The 20,293-nt window shown below is 43.9% G+C and overlaps 1 protein-coding gene across 5 annotated transcripts in view; it reads right to left on the minus strand.

The window, feature by feature from the left end:
- The window catches only part of Phc2 (polyhomeotic homolog 2), a 98,669-nt gene that overhangs the window by 25,716 nt on the left and 52,660 nt on the right, over positions 1 to 20,293 (minus strand). For 4 of the 5 annotated variants that reach the window (XM_070008800.1, XM_070008799.1, XM_070008803.1 and 1 more), the window contains 3 exons: positions 19,484 to 19,796; positions 2,239 to 2,651; positions 1,799 to 1,964 (listed from right to left, as the gene is read on the minus strand). In XM_070008800.1, the coding sequence (XP_069864901.1) occupies positions 1,799 to 1,964; positions 2,239 to 2,651; positions 19,484 to 19,796 (892 nt within the window). The remainder of the gene's footprint in view (positions 1 to 1,798; positions 1,965 to 2,238; positions 2,652 to 19,483; positions 19,797 to 20,293) is intronic. The other variant, XM_070008804.1, reaches the window with a different exon arrangement.

The following is a 20,293-nucleotide window of genomic DNA, read 5'->3' on the forward strand; positions in this document are numbered from 1 at the left end:
AGGGAGGAGGTGTGTTGAGGTATAGGAGCAGAAGTGGCTACATGAGGGGTCTCTTTCAGAGCTGTGTGACCTGGACCCTCTCCAGACTTTTTGTTCCCTCTATGAATGACAGGGTAATACTTATCTATCAAGGGATTATGAGTAAGGATATAGAATAGTACTCCACACATAATAGTGTTCAACAAATTTTCAGTTCCTTCCAACCAGTCTCTGTGGATCTAGGAAACAGTCCTGCATATTAGCAGGCTTATAAACAGCAATGGCTTTTTATATTTTGAATTAATGTGATTAATTTGAAGGATCACACCTTAGGAGAATTAATGAAAAGGTAGAATGTATATAGACAAGCCTGGTCAAAATGATGGGAATGTAGCTCTTTGTGTGCCACACTGAAAAAAAAATGAAGAAAGTTTCAGATCTTTAGCCTAGAAGGTGGCCGCCAGTCTGTCTCTGTCTCTGTCTCTGTCACTGTCTCCCCTCCCCCTCCTGTTCATGGGAAAGAGATGCTAGAGACATGACAACTGTCTACAGAATATGTATGGAACAGACTCTGTTACAGTTCACAAGACAGAATCATGACCAGTGGTGGCCAAATTGTAGAATAATAACAGGTTTCCTTAATTAGTAGAGCAACTTTCTGATGGCCAATTTCACAATGGACTGATCTGCTTTTCTTTGTCCTCTCTCTTGCAGTGCTGGGGATTGAACCCAGGGCCTCATACATGCCAGACAAGCAGTTTCCCACACCCCAGCCCCTTTTATCATTGTAATAATACAAAGACAAATGAATGACCTCCTTCCTATCTTTACATTTGTCTAGCCTTCTTTACCTGAATTCATTCCCCTTCCCTTAAAGGACCACATAACATTTTAGCTCTACCTTGACTCATTTCTCCTTCAATTTCCAAATTTCTTTCTCTTCCCTCACCCATCCCCAGTGGCAGCACACATTTCTATCATGACTGAAAAACTGCCTTCCTGAACTGTTGGTGGCCTGTGGCACAGAATGTCACTGAGATTTGGGCCAAGATTGCTGTGCAGAGTGGCATGGATGGGAAGGGAAGCAAATGGATCACTGTAGAGAGCGGAGGTACTGCTGTGACTCTCCCACCAGGGTGGAGTGGTCCAGCAGTCTGGAGAAACCTAAGCCATAGAGAAGTTCACTTTATCTCACAGATAGACAGATGGGAGCTCACAGTTCCCTCAGAGATGCTTTCTGTGAGCTGAGCTAATTCTGAGTCCCCTTCTGGCTCCTCCGAGGCCTCTGAGATATGGAACTTTACTTTCCATATTCCCAATTTCAAGAACTCCCCCTCATAGTGAAGTCAAAAGCACCACAACTGGGTATTGGGTCTGCTCTCCACTTGGCACACACATTTGCATATATATTCTATTGCAATGCCATGTAGACCTCAGAGAGCGGCTCAAGAAATTTCAGTTCTGCTTTCTCTACCCCTTTACTATTCTCTCTTCCATGTCCCCTTTCTTTAGCTTATTTCCTTCCTTCCTTCCTTCCTTCTTTCCTTCTTTCCTTCCTTCCTTCCCTCCTTCCCTCCCTCCCTCCCTCCCTTTCTTCCTTCCTTCCTTCCTTCCTTCCTTCCTTCCTTCCTTCCTTCCTTCCTTCCTTCCTTCCTTCCTTCCTTCCTTCCTTCCTTCCTTCCTTCCTGCTTTCTGCTATCCCGCGCTTCCTTAATATCTTGGTGTATTTACCCTACTGAGTGAACTGTGTCAGGGTATGGCAAGGAAGCCAACTCCTCCCCTCCCCCCAATGGCCCTGCTATGCTGCATAGCTTCATACCGTGAGCTGGGGACCGCTGAATGCTGGGGCTCTTGGGTACAGGAATGCCACCAGATATGGTAGTAACAATGGCTTGCTGGTGTGGGGACGGGCCTGACCGAGCCTCAGGTATACTCTTCTCCCCTGTTTCCGCTTCTTTCCAGTCATCAGGGCCAGACTGGTGGGGCTGCAAGGGACAGAACCGAGAGATTGGGCTTGTTATACATCGCTTCTGCATTCAAGGGCACTACCATAGTTTCTGTGGGATATGGAAAGAAAGCAAGAACTTTATGATTTACTGGTCACTAAGTTAGGCAGAGCCCTATCCTGTCTCCCTTGAGATACCTGGTGATGACTTCAATGCTTATCCCACTGAGAAAGAAACACACCTAGATTGTGGATGCATGACTGCCTGAGTTGTGCCTCCCATTGCTCCCTGTCCATGGGGTTAGCTTACTCACCACTGGTGAAGCAGGCTGTAGTTGTAAAATGACAGCTGAGGTGTGATGGAGCCTGCATTGAGAGGTATGGGACATGCCCTCAGGATGTCCATTCTGAGATCCAGCATCTGGTGTGGAAAGGTGGCATTGCTGACTGCTGCCAGGCTTGTGCAGATGGGTAGTGGGACACTGGAGTGGCAGGGTAGGTGTAGATGGGCCTAGTGGCATGGCATGGGCTTCTGAGCTGGGCTGTGGGGCCAGGCTTGGGGGAACTGAGGCAAGCTGGGGCTGGGCTTGGGGCACAGGTCGAGATGGTTGAGGCTGCAGCAGCTGCTGCTGTGGCTGCTGTGCCTGTGGCTGGATCACGAAGTGGGGCTGCAGGTGCTTTGCTGACGGCTGTGGGAGGAGCTGGTGTGGCTGCAGTTGGGCATAAGCTGCAGGGGGAAAACCCAGGTTAGAAGGCACAGGCACCTCATCTGCCATGTCCCTCCCACACCCAAATATAAACCACTTCCCAAACTCAGGTCTCCGTTTTTGTCTTCCAGACTTCACCTGGGGCCTGGCAAGGTGAGTGCCAGGCTCAGCACCCTTTCTCCTTCTCTCCTCCTATGCCAGATGTTGGGCTTTTCAGTCTGTCCCCTCAAAGCCCAAAATTCACCTACTCTAGGAAGGTTTGACCATTCCAGTTGTCCTGAGAAACACTGGATTCTAAGAATGCCATGTTCTCTTTCTCTCATTTCATTTACTGGCTGTTCTCCATGCCTGCAAAAATCTGCACTTCCCCCAACTGCCCTTTCCCAGCTTTGCATGAACAGTCCTGATACATACTTTTGGCTCTGCTCAGGTGAGGCCTCTTACAGGAAGAATCAATGGACACAGTAGTCCTCAATGCCAGCAAGAGGCAGATCATTGCTGGACTACTACTTGCAAAAAAAAATGGGACCTGAGATCATTTATTTCACTTCTCTCAGCTTTCTAAAATCTAAAAACTGGAAATAATGATAACTTCTACTCAGAAAGTTGGTGTAAGGATGAAATTAAAAAGAAAAAAAAGCCACGTGAGAATAAAATGAGAAAAATGACAATGTCGTAGCTGGGGCACACAGTCATGCTCTATCATTTCTAGCTTTTACTATAAATTATTTCAGTCTTGGTTTAGGTTCACAAGGGATCTTGGCTTACCTCTGTCAAAATGTTTCTTGTGGCAGGGTATGCTGTTTCCTACGTATCTTACCTTCCAGATCAGGAATCTCTTGTGGTCAGATTTCATATATCTTTACTTAGGGCTTAACCTAATGTCCAATTCTGATCTGGAATTTCTTTGATCCCGTGTATTGCTACCTTTTCTTCCATTCTAACCAGGTTGACCTTTGAGGTAAGGCTTTTTATATATATATTTTTAGGAATCCCTTAAGCATCTATTCATGACTTGTATGTAGTCCTTACTACATACATGTCTAGTGATGTACAGGTCAGCTCAGGCTGAGGAAAGTTCAATGAAACCTGTCCTGTTCTGATACCACCCTCTAAAGAGTCTACCACAGCTGGAGAGCCATGGCAAAAGGCAGTGGCATTAAAAAAAAAAAAAAAAAAACCACAGAGGCCCTAAGCTGGAAGCGATGGATTTTTTTTTTACTACCAAAGAAGGATAAAAGCAATTCTGGGTCTCAAGCTAACTTTTTTTCCTTTTTTCTTTTTCTTTTTTTTTTTTTTTTGCAGCAACCTAAAATGAGTTATTTTTGTTGGGTCATTAATGTCTCACAATTTGGAAAGTTATTTGTATGCCACACTATTGAACTGTCTCACTGCAATGATGATGCATCAAAGGACTTTGGAAAGCCGCAGATGAATTTGGAATGGTTATGGTCTTGGGGTTGCTGTATTTACTACACCATTATCAATTTTATTCATTTTTAACATTGTTATAGAGATATGATTTCCATGCCATAAATTAACCCATTTTCAGTTCTGTTAATTTTCACCCAATTTAGCTTAATAGTGATAAATTATTTTATTTACTTTATTGTTGTTATTTTAAAGGTGCCTGTGATGCCACAGGTACAAAGATTTTAAAGTAAGTTAGGAGAGGTACATTCTTTCTTAAAGTTTACATCTATTCACTGCAAGTTTCCAACTGTCTCATCACAGTCCAACACAAGATTCCAGTCAGGATCTAAACAGCAATGGAAAGAACAGGGGAAAAAAAAACAAAAACACTAGAATGGAAAAGCAAATTGGTCCTTTGAGCTAACTGCTGTAATCAGAATAAAGAAGGCCTGTCGGGTTTTAGTTTGGATGGCACTGAATGATAAAGCTGGGAAACTTGGTCTTTGATAGGGTCTTAAAGGGAATAGGTTGGGTTTAAGGTAATGGTAGAGTTTCCTTGGGAGTGGCCAGCAGGTATTGGTGACTATAAATGGACCCAGATGCCATTCTAAGCTCTATCTCCTAATTTCACATCAGATAGCTCAGAGCAGTCAATAAAGATTTGTTCATCAGGCAAACTTAAAATTAGACAATTTAAGACACCTGTTGATAAGGCATCTGAGAGATGTTATAGACATAATACAGGACCTGTGAGGCTCCAGCTGCCAAGACAATATGTAAATGAGAGGCATCGTTACTGGAAATGCAGTGTCCAAGGACTGTCCATCTGTGCTGAGAGCTGAAGGTCATCTAGGAAGTTAAGAGGATCAATGGCCATGCCCTACTACCTGCTGACCATGTGGCTCAAGACAAGGTATTCTTCCTTCTCAGAGCTTCAGAGTGTTTTCAGCGGAATTAAGAGGTCTGGGCTGTATGATGTGTCTTAGCTATACAGCTGTATGATATTTTTCTATACTAGAAAAATAGCTCTAAACTCTAGGATTTAAAGTAGGATTTAAAGAAGCCTACAGAGGAAAAAATGTTGTAAATCTATAGTGCATAAAGAATACAGTTAGGGCAAGGACGTTATAACAGACACTTGTAATTCCAGCATTTAGGAGGCTAAAGCAAGAGAATGGTGAATTTGAGGATAGCCTGGGCTGCATTTGAGATCCTGTCTCAAAATAAATTACAGTTAGTGGTAACACATATTTCTTTTACCAAATGCTAATAGTTTGGATCTTGAGTGTCCTCCAAAAGTTAATGTGTTGAAGGCTTCTCCTCCAGGGTGGAGTTTTGGGGAGATGGTGAAACTTTTAGGAGGTAGGACCTAGTGGGATGACTTCAGGTCCTTTTGTTTCTGAACATGAGGTAAGCCATTTTCTTCTTGTTCTGCCAAGTGCTTCTACCATGATGTGCTGTTTCTCTAGAGCAACAAGGCCAACCTTTTGGTCCAGCGTTTTGAGCCCAAACGAATCCTTTTTTCCTGATAAGCTAATTTTCTCACTGATTTACTACAGTGAGGCAATGCAAATACACCAGAAAGATCTAAAAAGGAAACTATTGACCTCCTGGCCCTCTATTCCTGTACTTCTCCTTCTATCTCTTTCTCTCCCCCAACCTGTGCTGCTCATGAAAAACTAGGGACAAATGAAACCACTATACATCCAAGCTGAAAATAAGGGTTTAAATAAGTTCTTGTGTTTGGGAGGAGTGGCCACCAACTTTTTTAGGTTAATAAAAAGTAAAAACCATGGTTTAACTCCAGCATTATCCTGGATCAAAAATCCTTTTGTAGCCGGGTGCCGGTGGCTCATGTCTATAATCCTAACTACTCAGGAGGCTGAGATCTGAGAATATCAGTTCAAAACCAGCCTGGGCAGGAAAGTCTGTGAGACTCTTATCTCCAATAAACCATTCAAAAACTGGAAGTGGCGCTGTGGCTCAAGTGGTAGAGCACTCACCTTGAGCTGAAGAGCTCAGGGAGGGCGTCCAAGCCCAGAGTTCAAGCCCCATGACTGACAAAAAAAAAAAAATCCTTTTGTTCAAGTGCCAGCCCCTGAGTTCAAACTCTAGTACTACCAAAAGAAAAAAAAGCATCCATTTGTTTCACTTTTGAGTGTTACAACAACTTTCTAACTGGTCTTCCTGACCCAGTTCCTCCTGCTATAATCTATTCTATGAATACTGTGGAATGCTCTTCTTAGTGCACAGATCCAGTTGTCCAAAGCCTCTAACAGAAATTCAAAATTTCCTTAACTATAAATTAGTCTTCTAGTTTTTATGATTTCTTTAACCACATAGTCTTTACTGTCCTTTATACAGAGTTTCTGCTTTTTCACAGACGTCTATTAGAACGCCACAGATCAAGTCACCCTTGACTCAAGCTACCAGGACTCTTCCTTTCTGTCACTAAGGTATCTCTGCTTTCCATGGCCCTCAGAAAAGCAGTGTACCTAGCAGTCAGTGAGAGCTCCAGAGTGAAATGCTTGGATTTGAATCCTAACTCTGCTGCTTACCAGTTGTGTGAAACTAAGTAAGTTACTTAATCTCTTTATACCCCATTGTTATCATCTTTAAAATGGGGATGAGGATGTCACTTATCTCTTAGTTGTTTTAGTAAATGATGCATCTCTTTTAGTAGGCACATTTTATGTGATTCATTTGCATCCTTCAGAGTACCTTAGAGTTATGCTCAAATAAGCATTGTTGAATGACAGCATGGTGGAACTCTTATTTATAGGATGTCCATGGGTGATGGGTGTAATTCTCAGATCACTCTGGTTCTATGCTCCATCCTTCCTGTTCTAAGCTTCCATCACCCTAGTGGATCAGTCTACTCATTGCCTCATAAAACTGAATGTCACTTTGTGTCTTTTGGGTTTTGGTTTCATTGCTTCCACTTGGCTCAATGTTTTCTTCTGCTTCAGCGACCCTAAGTTTAAGGGTCACTGGGCCAGAACACGTTCCTCAGGGCCAAGCTTAATCCTTAGCTTTGGGTGTTTCCCTAGAGTTCTTGTTGTCTCATCTGTTTCATTTGTGTTATAGCATTGCTCCATTAGAAACATTTCATTTATTAATCGATTCTTAAAACAGTGACTACTATCTATAACCCTGCTTTAGCATCTTTGGAATTGAGTTGCATGTTATAGATGATGCCAGCCTGATGAGCAGTGCCTTTTCTTTGACTTAATAAAGTAATGATATAGTTGGGCTGGGCACCAATGGATATGCAGGAGGATGAGACCTTGAAGGTCATGGTTCAAAGCCAGCCCAAACAGAAAAGTCCACAAGATAGCCTCTCCAGTTAATCAGTAAAAAGTAACTCAAGTGGCAAAGCACCAACTGTGAGCAAGAAAGCTGAGCAAGAGCATGAGGCACAGAACTTCAACACTGGTACTGGCAAGAAAAAATGATGGCACACCTTACAATTAGAAATGTTTTAAATGAAATAAAAACATTTATATGTATATATATATATATATGTATGTATGTTGTACTGAGTTTGAACTCAGGACTTCGTGTTCTCTGTTTATAAAACTGCTTTTTTTTGTTCATAGTTGGTGTTCTACCACTTGAGCTAGTTCTAGTTCTGTCTTTTTGCTGGTTAGTTCACGATAAGAGTCTCAGGTTTGTCTTCTATACTGGCTTGAACAATCCTATCTCAGCCTTCTGGGTAGCTAAGATTATAGGTGTGAGCCACAGGCCTCTGGTGAAACAGAAATACATTTATGTAGCCAGTGCCAGTGATGCATGCCTGTAATCCTAGCTACTCAGGAGGTTGAGATCTGAGGATCGTGGTTCAAAGCCAGCTTGGTCAGGAAAGTCCGTGAGACTCTTATCTCTAATTAACCACCAGGAAAATCTGAAGTGGTGCTGTGGCTCAAGTGGTAGAGTACTTGCCTTGAACTGAAGAGCTCAGGGACAGTACCCAGTCCCAGAGTTCAAGTCCCATGGTCAAAAAATAAAATATAGCCAAAACAATTCTAGGGAATAAAGACAATATGGGAGGGCTATCCATGCCGAACTTCAAACTCTACTACAGAGCTATAATAACAAAGACAGCATGGTACTGGCACAAAAACAGACCCAAAGACCAATGGAACAGAATAGAAGATCCAGAAATAAATCCACAGGCCTACAGCCAGCTGATATTCGACAAAGGAGCCAAAGACATATAATGGAAGAAACACAGCCTCTTCAACCGCTGGTGCTGGGAAAACTGGGCGGCCACATGCAGAAAACTAAAAGTGGACCCCAGCCTATCACCATGCACCAACATCAACTCAAAATGGATTAAAGACCTTAACATTAAACCTGAATCTCTGAAACTACTGCAGGACAGAGTAGGAGAGACACTTGAACTAATAGGCACAGGAAGGAACTTCCTGAATAGAGTCCCAGGGTCACAACAAGTTGGAGAGAGACTCAACAAATGGGACTACCTTAAAATAAAAAGCTTCTGCACAGCTAAATCTATCGCAACTAAGCTAGAAAGACAACCAACTAACTGGGAAAAAATATTTACCAGCAATATATCAGACAAGGGGTTAACATCCTGTATATACAGGGAACTCAAGAAACTAATCCCTCCCAAACCTAACAAACCAATTACTAAATGGGCAAGGGAACTAAAGAGGAACTTCTCAAATGAAGAAATAAAAATGGCAAAGAAACACATGAGGAAATGTTCATCATCCCTGGTGGTGAAGGAAATGCAAATAAAGACAACCCTGAGATACCACCTTACCCCAGTCAGAGTGTCCCACATCCACAAATCAGCCAACGACAAATGCTGGAGGGGATGTGGAGAAAGAGGAACCCTATTACACTGCTGGTGGGAATGTACACTTATACAACCACTTTGGAAAGCAGTCTGGAGGGTCCGTAGATAGCTAAAGATTGACCTCCCTTACGACCCAGTCATACCACTTCTAGTCATCTACCCTGAACAACAGGAACCAATATACAAGGACACGTGCACCTCCATGTTTTATTGCAGCACTGTTCACAATAGCTAGGATATGGAAACAACCCAGATGCCCCACCACAGATGAATGGATCCAAAAATTGTGGTATCTATACACAATGGAATATTATGCAGCCATTAGAAATGACAAAATAATGGCATTTGCAGGGAAATGGATGGAGCTAGAAGGAATCATGTTGAGCGAGGTAAGCCAAGAACGAAGAGACAAACGGTACATGGTCTCCCTGATAAGTGGATGCTAAATCCAAAATGTTAGGTGATATGACAAAACTAACAGGACTTAAGAAACAAAGAACTCCCACTCATCTGGTTGAACCACTACTAAATATCCCAACGCTGCTGATCACATATATGGTATATAACATGTGAACACCGTTATATGTTACAGACTGTGATAGACAATTTGCTCCAGGAAAGTTAGAATGAACTTGTGACTTTAAATGAGCATCATTATTCCACAATACAGTGAAATTCTGGGAATTATGTAATCACTTAATCACAATCCCCAAAAAAACAAAAAACAACAAAAAAAAAAACCTCGGGGAAGGTAGGGAGGGAGGGGATGGTAGGGGGAAAACAATGGAGGGGGTAACAATGTTCAAGAGGAAGTGTACTCATTACCTCACTCATGTAACTGTAACCCTCTGTATAGTATCTTTACAATAAAAAAATAATAAAATAAAATAAAAAATACATTTACATGCATATGTCTATCTTTCAAATTGACCATGTATTCCATGTATTTTGAGTCATAGACATGTCATTAGTATTTAATTGACAAGATGTGCTTTCATTAGTTTTTCTTTTCAGAAGATAATGGTTTAATTGCCAGATACACAAATGTATTTACACATATACTCATACCCATATAATACTCCAGGGTTTTTTTTACAAGTTATTTTAGGACACAAACTGAGTATGATACACCCATACCCCATCAAAAATTGCACAAAAAAAATCCCAATTTTACCCTCTCCCCATAATCTTGAAAACTGTCCCTCACCAATGATGTAATTCTTTACTGGGGGCAGTGAAGGAGGACATTTCCCACTGAAGCAATGGTACCAGAAGAGGTCACACCTCTCCCTCCTACAGCTAAGACAGAGTACATCAATTTTTGAAGTATTGACACATAGAAGTCTATTTGGACTTTCCTTATTTTTATCCAAGGACTAGTAGCTTCACTCTCCTCACACTGGAAAGTTTACAGTTTCTAAGAAACACTAGGGGGGTTATTTTTGTGAGACTCAACCACAACTTTGGAAGGCCCAATCAGCCCTTTCTGCTTTGGAACAGAGGAGGGTCAGGCAAGGGTCTCTGCAGATCAGGATCTTACTCAAAGGAGACTCTAGCTAATGTTCAATTTCCTGGCTGGTGCTCAGATCTTGAATAGCCTCCCTAGAATTGGAAAAGCCAAAACACTGCTTCCAAAATAGTTTGTTGATAGAAGCTAGAGAGAATTAAGGCTTCCCAGGAAGGAGGGTTGACTATGAGGAATCACTGGCACTGCCTCCCAATCAATCCACTGCAATGATTTATGAATATCTCTATTGATCTCAAGGCTTCGGATATGCAGTAAACAACTTACTCTGCACAAATACTGAAATGCCTGAACCAGAGCTTGTGAGAGGCCTAAATATCCCATTCATATAGATTTGCTTATGCTTTGGTTTTCTTTCTCTGTTTTTTTTGATACCATGACTTGAACTCCAGGCATCACATTCTTTCTTAGCTTGCTTGTTGGTACTTTAATACTTGAGCCACACCTCTAGCTTGGTTTCTGGCTGGCTAACTGGAGATGTAGTCTCATTTTTTTTCCTCTGGGCTGGCTTTGAACTGCAATCCTTCAGGTCTCTGTGCATTATGAGCCACCAGTGCCTGGCTTATCCTTATTTTTCTAGGAATCCAGTTTAACTTACTAAAGTTTGGAGTTACCTGAGTAAGAGGGATGTGGGAGATGAATATCTCTTTTACTAACTACTACTACTTTTCAGGATTTAGAAAGCTAAATGAACATATACTTCCAGTCATTCATTCACTTAGCAAGCATGTACTAAGTACATACTACCCACTTGGTACTGGCCAAAACACAGTCCCTAGAATAGATTACAGTCTAGTAAAAAGAGACAGATGGCAGACAGAGGCTCTCAGCACAATTTGGTAAATGTTGTGACAGGAGATAAGCAACAGGACATTGAGAGGAAAGAGGATTTTGCTTTGGAAGGAGGGCAGAGAGGGTTTCCCAGAGGAGGTTTAACATGACTCATACTTAGGAAGGTGACTAAGGTAATGGCATATGGGAAGGCTTAGAGGCATAAATCCTATGCTACACTCAAGGACATGCAAAGCATGTCCAGTGTGTCTGTAGCATGGAGTCAGAAGAGGATACACTTTTAAGGTGCATTAAGTTGTAGCAACATGTTCCAGGTGTTATTCATTTTCCCAAATACCTTGTGTGATGGGACTTCAGGAACAACTGAGGTTGAAGTTGACTTCAAAGGTCAGAACACCACTCACTCATGGACAAAGACAGACACTGTTTTAGATAGACTTCATGCAACCCCCACACTAGGCTTAGGGACAGCAATAATCTGAGAGGGGATGGAGAGCTACGAGGAGTTTTCTTTTAAGAGGGAGCCAAGTTAGGAAAACAGGCATACCAACTGCAGAGGCACTCAATGGTGAGCCACATAAACCTCAGCATCGTTGGACTTACTTGGCAGCCAAATTCCCTATATGCAGGGTTCCTGGCTAAGAAGTTTTGGACATTAAAAAAAGAAACTGGTAGATACATGAAGGTGGCTCACACCTGTAATTCTAGTTACATGGAAAAGTTGAGATAAGGAGAATCATATTTTGAAGCCAACCCAGGCAGAAAAGTTCATGAGACCCTTTCTTGACCAACAGCTGGGCTTATAGTGGCATGTGCCTGCCATCCTGGATATGGGAAGCCTATAATAGGCTAAGATCAGTTCAGGCATAACCAGATACAAAACGGGTGGAGGATGTGACTCAGTGGTAGAGCACATGCCTAACAAGTTTGAGGCCTTAAGTTCAAACCCCAATAAAGAGATAGAGAGACAGTGAGAGACACAGAGAGACAGAGACAGAGAGAGATGGAGAGGGGGAGAGATGGAGAGACAGGGGGAGAGAGGGAGAGAGAGAGAGAGAGAGAGAGAGAGAGAGACAGAGAGAGAGAGAGACAGACAGACAGACAGACAGACAGACTAGTATTTGCTCAAAGCTCGCCACCTGGCAGATCCTCAGCAAACGGTAGCTATTCTTAAATACTGCCTACTATTTTTATGCTTTGAACGTCTCAAATAATTCTTGTAATTTTTGTTTATATTTTAACAATAAGCCTATGAGGCAGTTGAGCTGTATCCCCTTTTTACAACCAAGAACTGAGTCATTTCCAAATGACTTCCACAATGCATAAAGTTGAGGGGAAATTGACTTCATTTGATGGATCAGGCATGGTACATTTACCAAATGCTAATGGCTGAGGGAATAACAGATCAGCAAGCATAAATGGATACAAGAAGTCCACAAGTATTCGTTGAGGATTACTGAGAACTTTGGCAGTAATATCAAAGAAATAATGAAAAGGGTGTGGAATGGCAGAATGCTGGAGATAAAAGGTACAGATCAAGTCAGTCACATAGAGGTGAAGTGGGAGAAGAGACTAGAGCTCATATGCTTGCTCTAGCAATGGGTCTGCCTGAGGAAGCCATAGCAATCTGGGAGATGTCATGGGAGTGTAAGAGGGGTCTTGAAGGTTCACTTAGTCAGAAAGTCAGCCCATCAGCAGTCATCAACTGGGCCCTTTTTGGCCAGTGAGGAAACACACTGTCAGCCTGTCAATCATCCTTGAGCAAAGCAAGAAACCAGTAGAGTACAGGTCATCAGAACCTGGTGACCAACCTGTGAGAAGATGGGTGGTGATAGGAGGGAAGAAGATGAAGAGGGAAAGAGACTGAACATCTGTTGTGAGATTTCTATACTGACCTCTTCTACAGGTCTCTCATTCATGTTTATGGGCTATGGCAAATGGGAAACTGTCTTACAGATGACGAAACTGAGGTTTATTGAGATTAAGTAACTTGATCCTGGGTATTAAACAGCAAGTGATGAAACTGGGGTCCCAAACTAGGTCTTACACTGAAGTCCTGCTTTTCCTGCTACCACACTACTTCCTCTCCAGTAAAAGCCTCTGAGCCTGTGAACCAGGCTCCAGGAGGACTTGTAGCTGCAGACAGAGGTCAGAACCTGGGAAAGGTAAAGGAAAGGACATCGTTTTTCATTTTTTTAAAATGTTGTTCATAAGTTCTGCAAATGAGGAAGGTTTGTACACAGGCAGGATGATATTCAAGTAGAAATACCTTCTAGAAGCTGCAAATCTATAGGGAGGGGTAGAGAAGAGGGATGGACACCTACTGAGAGGCCATTGGTAGGCAGACAGGTAGTAGGTGCCTGAGAGGTGGGAACAGGCAAGCTTTCTGTTAGGGTGGAACACAGGTACACAGCACACAGGAGATCCATGGCCAGTGGCAGTTGGGGTAAGGAAAAGGACAATAGGAACAGGTCCTACAAGACATACAGATGGTCACAGGAGTACATGGCCACTGAGCTCAGATGCTTCCTAGTACAGGCTAACATAATCCTCCTGTGACACTCTTGAGATGGGCTAATTTTCAAATCATAACTCCAATTTCTACCCCTCGTTGAATTTCAGCTCTTGTTCACATTTTTGTAAATTAATTAATTTTTGTGCCAATACTGGGGCTTGAACACGGGGCCTTGCCCTCTTGCTTGACCTTTCACTTCCCACTGACTATACCATTTGAGCCATGCCTCCAGTTCCAGCTTTTTGCTGGTTAATTGGAAATAAGAGTCACTTGGATTTGTCTGTCCAGGCTGGTTTCAATACATGATCCTCAAATCTTATCTTCTCAAGTAGTTAGGATTATAGACCTGAGCTACTGGAGCCCAGTTTTGTTATTCATCTTTATAACCTCCATGGTGAATAGCATGGGTGGCACAGAATACTAAGTGGTACAGAATAGGTGCTAAAAACCATTTATTGAGCTGAAATGAGTAGTTAAAGAGATAGAATAAAATACTATTTGGGGACAACAGCTAGTTATTCATTGTGAACTCTATCTTTTTTATTCATGGACTGAAATAATCATTGTTAGGATTGAATGAGATATGTAGGTAAAGTAGTTAGGTTGGTCATTAACTGGTAATTATTACTATTGGCTGGCAGCAGCCAGAAGTATAATGAAACCTAAGGCCAAGAACTTCCAGAAAGATGGACCTTTGTATGTCATAGCCAGCTTTCTCTTTCTTACTCACAAAGACACACAGATATACACATATACATGTATACTTGTATACACACACACATACACACAGAGGCAGTGAAGGATGCTAAGCAAACTGTAAACCTTGTACACTGGTAATTTATATGTTCTTGTTATTTTTTTCCCCTGAATAGAAGATATTCTTTGTAACTTAAATTTTGTCCTATAGTGGCTAGTTGAAATGACTTTCTGGCTTGTTTCATGATTTTAGCATCAGCATTGACAAGGTTTTGCTTTCCAGCTAGATAACAGACCCACACCTGTATGCTTTACTGTTTAGTGGATTCTCTTAAGTAAAAGTATGTCTACCCCACAGTTTGGAGGCTGCTTTGGGAGTGAAATAAGGGACCCAAGACTCTCAGAACCAGCAAGCATCACATTGTCCAGACTATCACATACATACAACACCCTCTGTGGTAAAACAAAGCAGCTATGTGGCAGGCCTGCCCAACAGAGATTCTCCCTTTAGCTGAGACCTGAGGCAAGCTGAGGATACCAAACAAAGGCCTGGCATCTGCAGGCACAACTGATAGGGAAAAAGGGGCCAGGATTTTCCATGACCCTGACAACTCTGTCTTATCACAGAATCCCCCTCCCAGTCAGCAACTTTCTCCTCACCTGTGGGTCTGAGTGTCACCCAAAGCCTGGAGTTTATCGTCTAGAAGGAGGACTTCAAGAACCAAGCCTCCTAGTTGGAGCCGTGACCCAGCTCCCTTGGGACTCAGCTTCCCTAGAGGCCAGGCCCTAGGACCCTTGCTGCCTGCCCTTCTTCTGCCCTCCGTGATCCAGTCCTCCTGTCCTCAAGAAGTGCAAGGCCAGACCTTTTGCCTTCTCTTCCACAGCACAACCCTCTTGGGCACTCTCCCTTGGCTCCCCTCCCCCATCCCACCCCCTTTCAGGGCATAAGGGACCTTTTCTATTTGCAGAGCCTAAAGAAGCCGGTTGCCAAGGTGACAGGAGCAGGAACAGCAGGGATCTTGCCATGGGGGAGGGGCTTTGCCCCCAAACAGCTGTCAGTGGGAGCGGTCCCAGCTGGGACTAGAGGGTTTGCCTCCTTGGGAGGAAATACCCCCAGGATGTCAAATTTCTCTCTGCCATACTTCCCTTAGCACCCCAGAAGTCTCCCCTGTCTACTTTCCCTGGAGGCAGTCAGCAAGCCAGTTTTAAAAAAAACAACAAAAAACAAAAAAAAAACCAACCCAGAAAAACAAATAAACCTATGACAAATGAAACCAGAGCTCTAGCCCCTTTATTGCTGCTAGGAGATCTCTCTCTCTCTCTCTCTCTCTCTCTCTCTCTCTCTCTCTCTCTCTCTCTCTCTCTCTCTCTCTCTCTCTCTTTCTCTCTTTCCCCCCTCCCTCTCTCTCTCTCCCCTCCCTCTCCCCTGTCTTTTTCTCTCTCTCCTTTCCTTCCTCCCTCCCTGCTTTTGCTTTTCTGCTCTCTCAGGCTCTCCTCCCTCCCACGGTTCATACACCGTGGGCTCACTGGGCAGAAGGCCAGAAGTCACCCTTGCCTGGGGAACTGTGTAGCCCAGGATAGGTGCTGCTTCAGGCTGCTCCCCCCCCCCCCCCCCCCCCGCATCAAGCTGCAAGAATTATTTCAGTCTCTTTGTTCAGAGGCACTGAGAGGATCTGCTGCTCCTATGCTTCCCCCAGTTGCCTTCCAATTGTAGGGTGGGAGTCAGGGCTTTCAGAGAGGAAGGGGTGGGAGAGAAAGGAAGAATAGGACCAACGGTGGGAGGCAGGAACAATGCAAGGCCCACTGATCTGTGTCTCTAGGGGAGAGGGTCTTTGTCCTACTTAGCTTACAGCTGCTCCATAGAAAGTTCTGTGGGGCTAATGGTCTCTGCACTGGATTATGGCTATAATACTGCTAGTCACAAGCCACACCTTTGCCCCCGGACCTCAAACCTGGGGCTCAAGAGCAGAGAACCTACCATCTGGCTCTAGAAACCCAAACAGCCTTAGAAGCACCAGGCTCTTTGAACTATGGGCTGGAAACAAGAAAGGCAGCAGAGCCCCTTGTCCTTGTAAGAGAGCTACCCATGGCTTGATGATGAAAGATGCAGGAGCTCACTGTGCCAGGGGTAGAGCTGAGTCCCTGTTCTGCACCTGGGTGACCCTGAGTGAGTTGTGTAGTGAGTTCTTGGGGAACCTCCCTGAGCCTTGGTTTTCCCATTAGTAGAATGGATAAGACACACCCAGTTTATAGGCCTCTTTTAAAGGTTTAGAGAAGAGGTGTGTGTAAAATGCCTGTTGTATTCTCTGATATATGATAGACTAAGTGCTGGTCCCTTTTCACTGTTAAATTTTCTTGAGACCCCAGAGATGCCTAGCAGCCTCAGGAGGAACCCAGGAACATCTTTCTTTTGAGCCTTCTGTAGGATTTAGGGGGCTGGCTTAGGTTTACAAAGAAGCTGAGTTTTGGCCTGAGCAGCAATGGGGTTCTTAGGAAGTCTTGAATATTATTCTAGGGTTTGTGGTTTGGGAACATAGAGGGAATGTGGTTGAGAGGTCCTAGCTCGGTCTCAAGTTGCTCTAAACATGTGTGATTCCATAGTTTTACTCTTCTGAGCCTCAGCTTCTTTGTCCATAAAAGGCAGAGGCTGGCCCTGTCCCTGCAGAAACCAATGCCAGACAGTGAGGAATATTTCCAACCCCAGCTCAGCAGTGACCACTGGAAGACAGCTACTGACCCTTTATCCCAGTGGTGTCTGACATCTCAAAAAGGTGAATAAATGGCTTTAGCTTTGTTTTCCTCCAATTCAGTACCACATGCTCAATCTGTGCTTCCTATTGCCTTTTCACACTTTGCCTTCTGCCTTTTCCTATTTGTCTGCTGGGTCATTGCTCATGCGCTGATTCAAGTGCAAAACTGTCAAGTGGTATACTCCTGTAATCCCATCCCTTGGGAGAGGAAGTCAGGAGAAGGATCACAAGTCCAAGGTTAGCCTGGGCTTCACAATGTAACTCCATTTTAAAAAAGACTCAGATGCCACTTTCTCTGAGAGAGAATTATCCTGTGTGGAAGAGTTAGCCATATGTGCCCATTGTACCTACAATAACATTACAAAATTCAATGGATTTGTTTGTATATCTGGCTCCCTCCTTTTGCTCATATACTCTTTTAAGTAAGAAATTATAGGGCTGGGAAGGGGGCTCAGTGATAGAGCGCTTGCCTTGCATGCCTGAGGCCCTGGGTTTGATTCCTCAGCACCACGTAAGCATAAAAAAAAAAGCTGGAAGTGGTGCTGTGACTCAAGTGGTAGAGCGCTAGCCTTGAGCTGAAGAGCTGAGGGACAGTGCCCAGGCCCAGAGTTCAGGCCCCACGACCGGACCCCCCCCAAAAAAATTATATTTTGACCATTTTTTCCTTTTCTTTTTTTTATCCTCATACTGGGGATTAAACCCAAAGCCTCTTGTATGCTAGGCAAGTATTTTACCACTGAGCTACACCTCTATCCCCAACCATTTTGGTTTAAGTCCGGTGACAAGCATATAGTATGTTTTCTAGGACACACACACACACACACACACACACACACACACACACACACACACACACACACACACACACACACACACACACACACACACACACACACACACACACACACACACACACACACACACACACACACAGAGTTATACTGAACTGTAAAATGGTCTGGATGAGGACAGAGGGCCAGTGATTTCCTTAGGAAGGTGAGCAGAGTAATTCTCTTTTTAATGCCAAACCATATGGTCTACCACTATACTTGTTTCTCTGAAGTAACAGAACTTTGTCTTGTTCTGTGGACTGGTAAGGCTGGCTTCTAGGGCTCTTGGCAAACTTTTCCATTAAAGATTGCCTGTAATAGGTAGTTCTGGGAAAAGTTTAGCAGGGAGGAACAAGTCTAGCCAGGGAATACTGAATCATCCTCTTTGTGGAATTTACCCCGTAAGTAATCAGCTGGATTTGTTCTTTAAAAAAAATCCTCGCCGGCCGCTGGTGGCTCACGCCTGTAATCCTAGCTACTCAGGAGGCTGAGATCTGAGGATCGCGGTTCAAAGCCAGCCCGGGCAGGAGAGACCGTGAGACTCCTATCTCCAATAAACCACCAGAAAACCAGAAGTGGCGCTGCTCAAGTGGTAGAGCGCTCGCCTTGAGCTGAAGAGCTGAGGGACAGCGCCCAGGCCCAGAGTTCAAGCCCCACGACCGACAAAAAAAAAAAAAAAAATCCTCAAGTTGTTGCCTTCACTGGCAGACTTCTGTAGCTCTTCACTCCAAGGTCAGATGGCTCTGTGCTCATAGTGCTCAAAGCTCTGAGAAGACTATGATGTACTGCTCTTGTCTCCTCACCCAGATTGTCCTTCTTGATCTAACTGCCATCTGTACACTCAGAAGTGGCACACCACTAGCAAACATTAGTCAACAAGTTTCTGCTGGATGAGGAAAAATAAATGGGTCACTTCCCAACTCCCTAGTGGTTGTCACACGTTCCTGGCTAATTCCTGTCCCTTTTTACACCTACTAGGAAGTTTCAAAACAGTCTATCCTACAATGCCTGTTCACTTGGAATTAAGAGCTATAATCATGTACTCAAATTCAACACTGAGCCCATTATAAAGAAGGACTCACTGATTTTTCTCCATGTGACTTCATCTTGTAAGGTTACATTAGAAGAATGAAGCAGAATCAGGAGCTAGTAAGCACCTCAAGAATGGGAGAGAGAACTAGGCTCTGTTGGCTCAAGCCTATAATCCTACCTACTCATGAGGCTGAGATTTGAGAATTGCGGTTTGGAGCCAGCCTAGGCACATAAATCTTCCAGACTCTTATCTTCAATTAATTTGAAAAAAGTGGGGGTATGGCTCAAGTGGTAGGAAGTGAGCTTGGAGCAAAAAAGGCAAGTGAGAACACAAGACTTTTGAGTTCAAGCTCCAGTACTATCTCTCTCTTTCCCTCCCCCCTCCCTCTCTCTCTGTCTCTGTCTCTCTCTCTCTCACGCACACACACAATTAGTAGAGGAAGAGATGTGGCTGGTACTTCTTGGAGTCCTTACCTGGTGCAATGAGGGGGTGGGTAGCTACAGCAGGAACTGTCCGGCTGAGCCCAGCTCTGCCATCCATACTCTCTGGCAGGCTGCTGTTGCCATCTCCTTTCTTGAGAGGCTCCATCACACTGTCAGTTATGCCAGGTTTAGCACCTGTAGGGGAAGCCTGAGCAGTGTTTCTGCCCTGTGAAGGGGCAGGCAGAGGCTGGCTACTGCCAGGGGTGGGTTTCAGGGCCAAGTTGGGCAGGACAGGCTGAGTAGGGGTAGGGCCCGAGGCTGCTGCAGCTGGTGTCTGCTGTGTTCGGAGGGTCAGATTCTGTACCTGGAAAAGAGGGGTCTATGGGAGTCCAGAGAATGAGATAGGAGTAATGTCAACACACAACTAAGACAGGAAGAGTTAGGGATAGATCCAGGAATAGCCAAACAGGATAGTGGGTTGTAAAATTGGAAAGAGAGAAAGAGAGTGAGTTAGGGGTTGAGTGAGGAATCAGGAGCAGATATAGTTTCTAAAGAAGACAAAAAAGGTCACTAGCAATCAGATCTACCAGCAGAAGGAACTGAATTCTGAGAAGCGATTGCTACCCAGGCTGGGGCAAAGGAGGGTAGGCTCTCCTTTCCATGAATCCTCCTTCTATTCCACCTCTAAACTATCAGGATTGGATATATAACACTCAGGTAATTTCCAGGCCCAGTGACGCATGGGGCTTCCTACGCTGGATAAGGCCATGGAAAAGTGAAAGTTAACTGACCAGCAAGGCCATCAAGTAAAGGATTAGCTTGTCCCCAGCACAAGGCTTTTTAAGACAGACGTGCTTACTC

Source organism: Dipodomys merriami, unplaced genomic scaffold (genome assembly GCF_024711535.1).
Source record: "Dipodomys merriami isolate MVZ:Mamm:240054 unplaced genomic scaffold, mDipMer1.0.p SCAF_71, whole genome shotgun sequence".
Classification (NCBI taxonomy): domain Eukaryota; kingdom Metazoa; phylum Chordata; class Mammalia; order Rodentia; family Heteromyidae; genus Dipodomys; species Dipodomys merriami.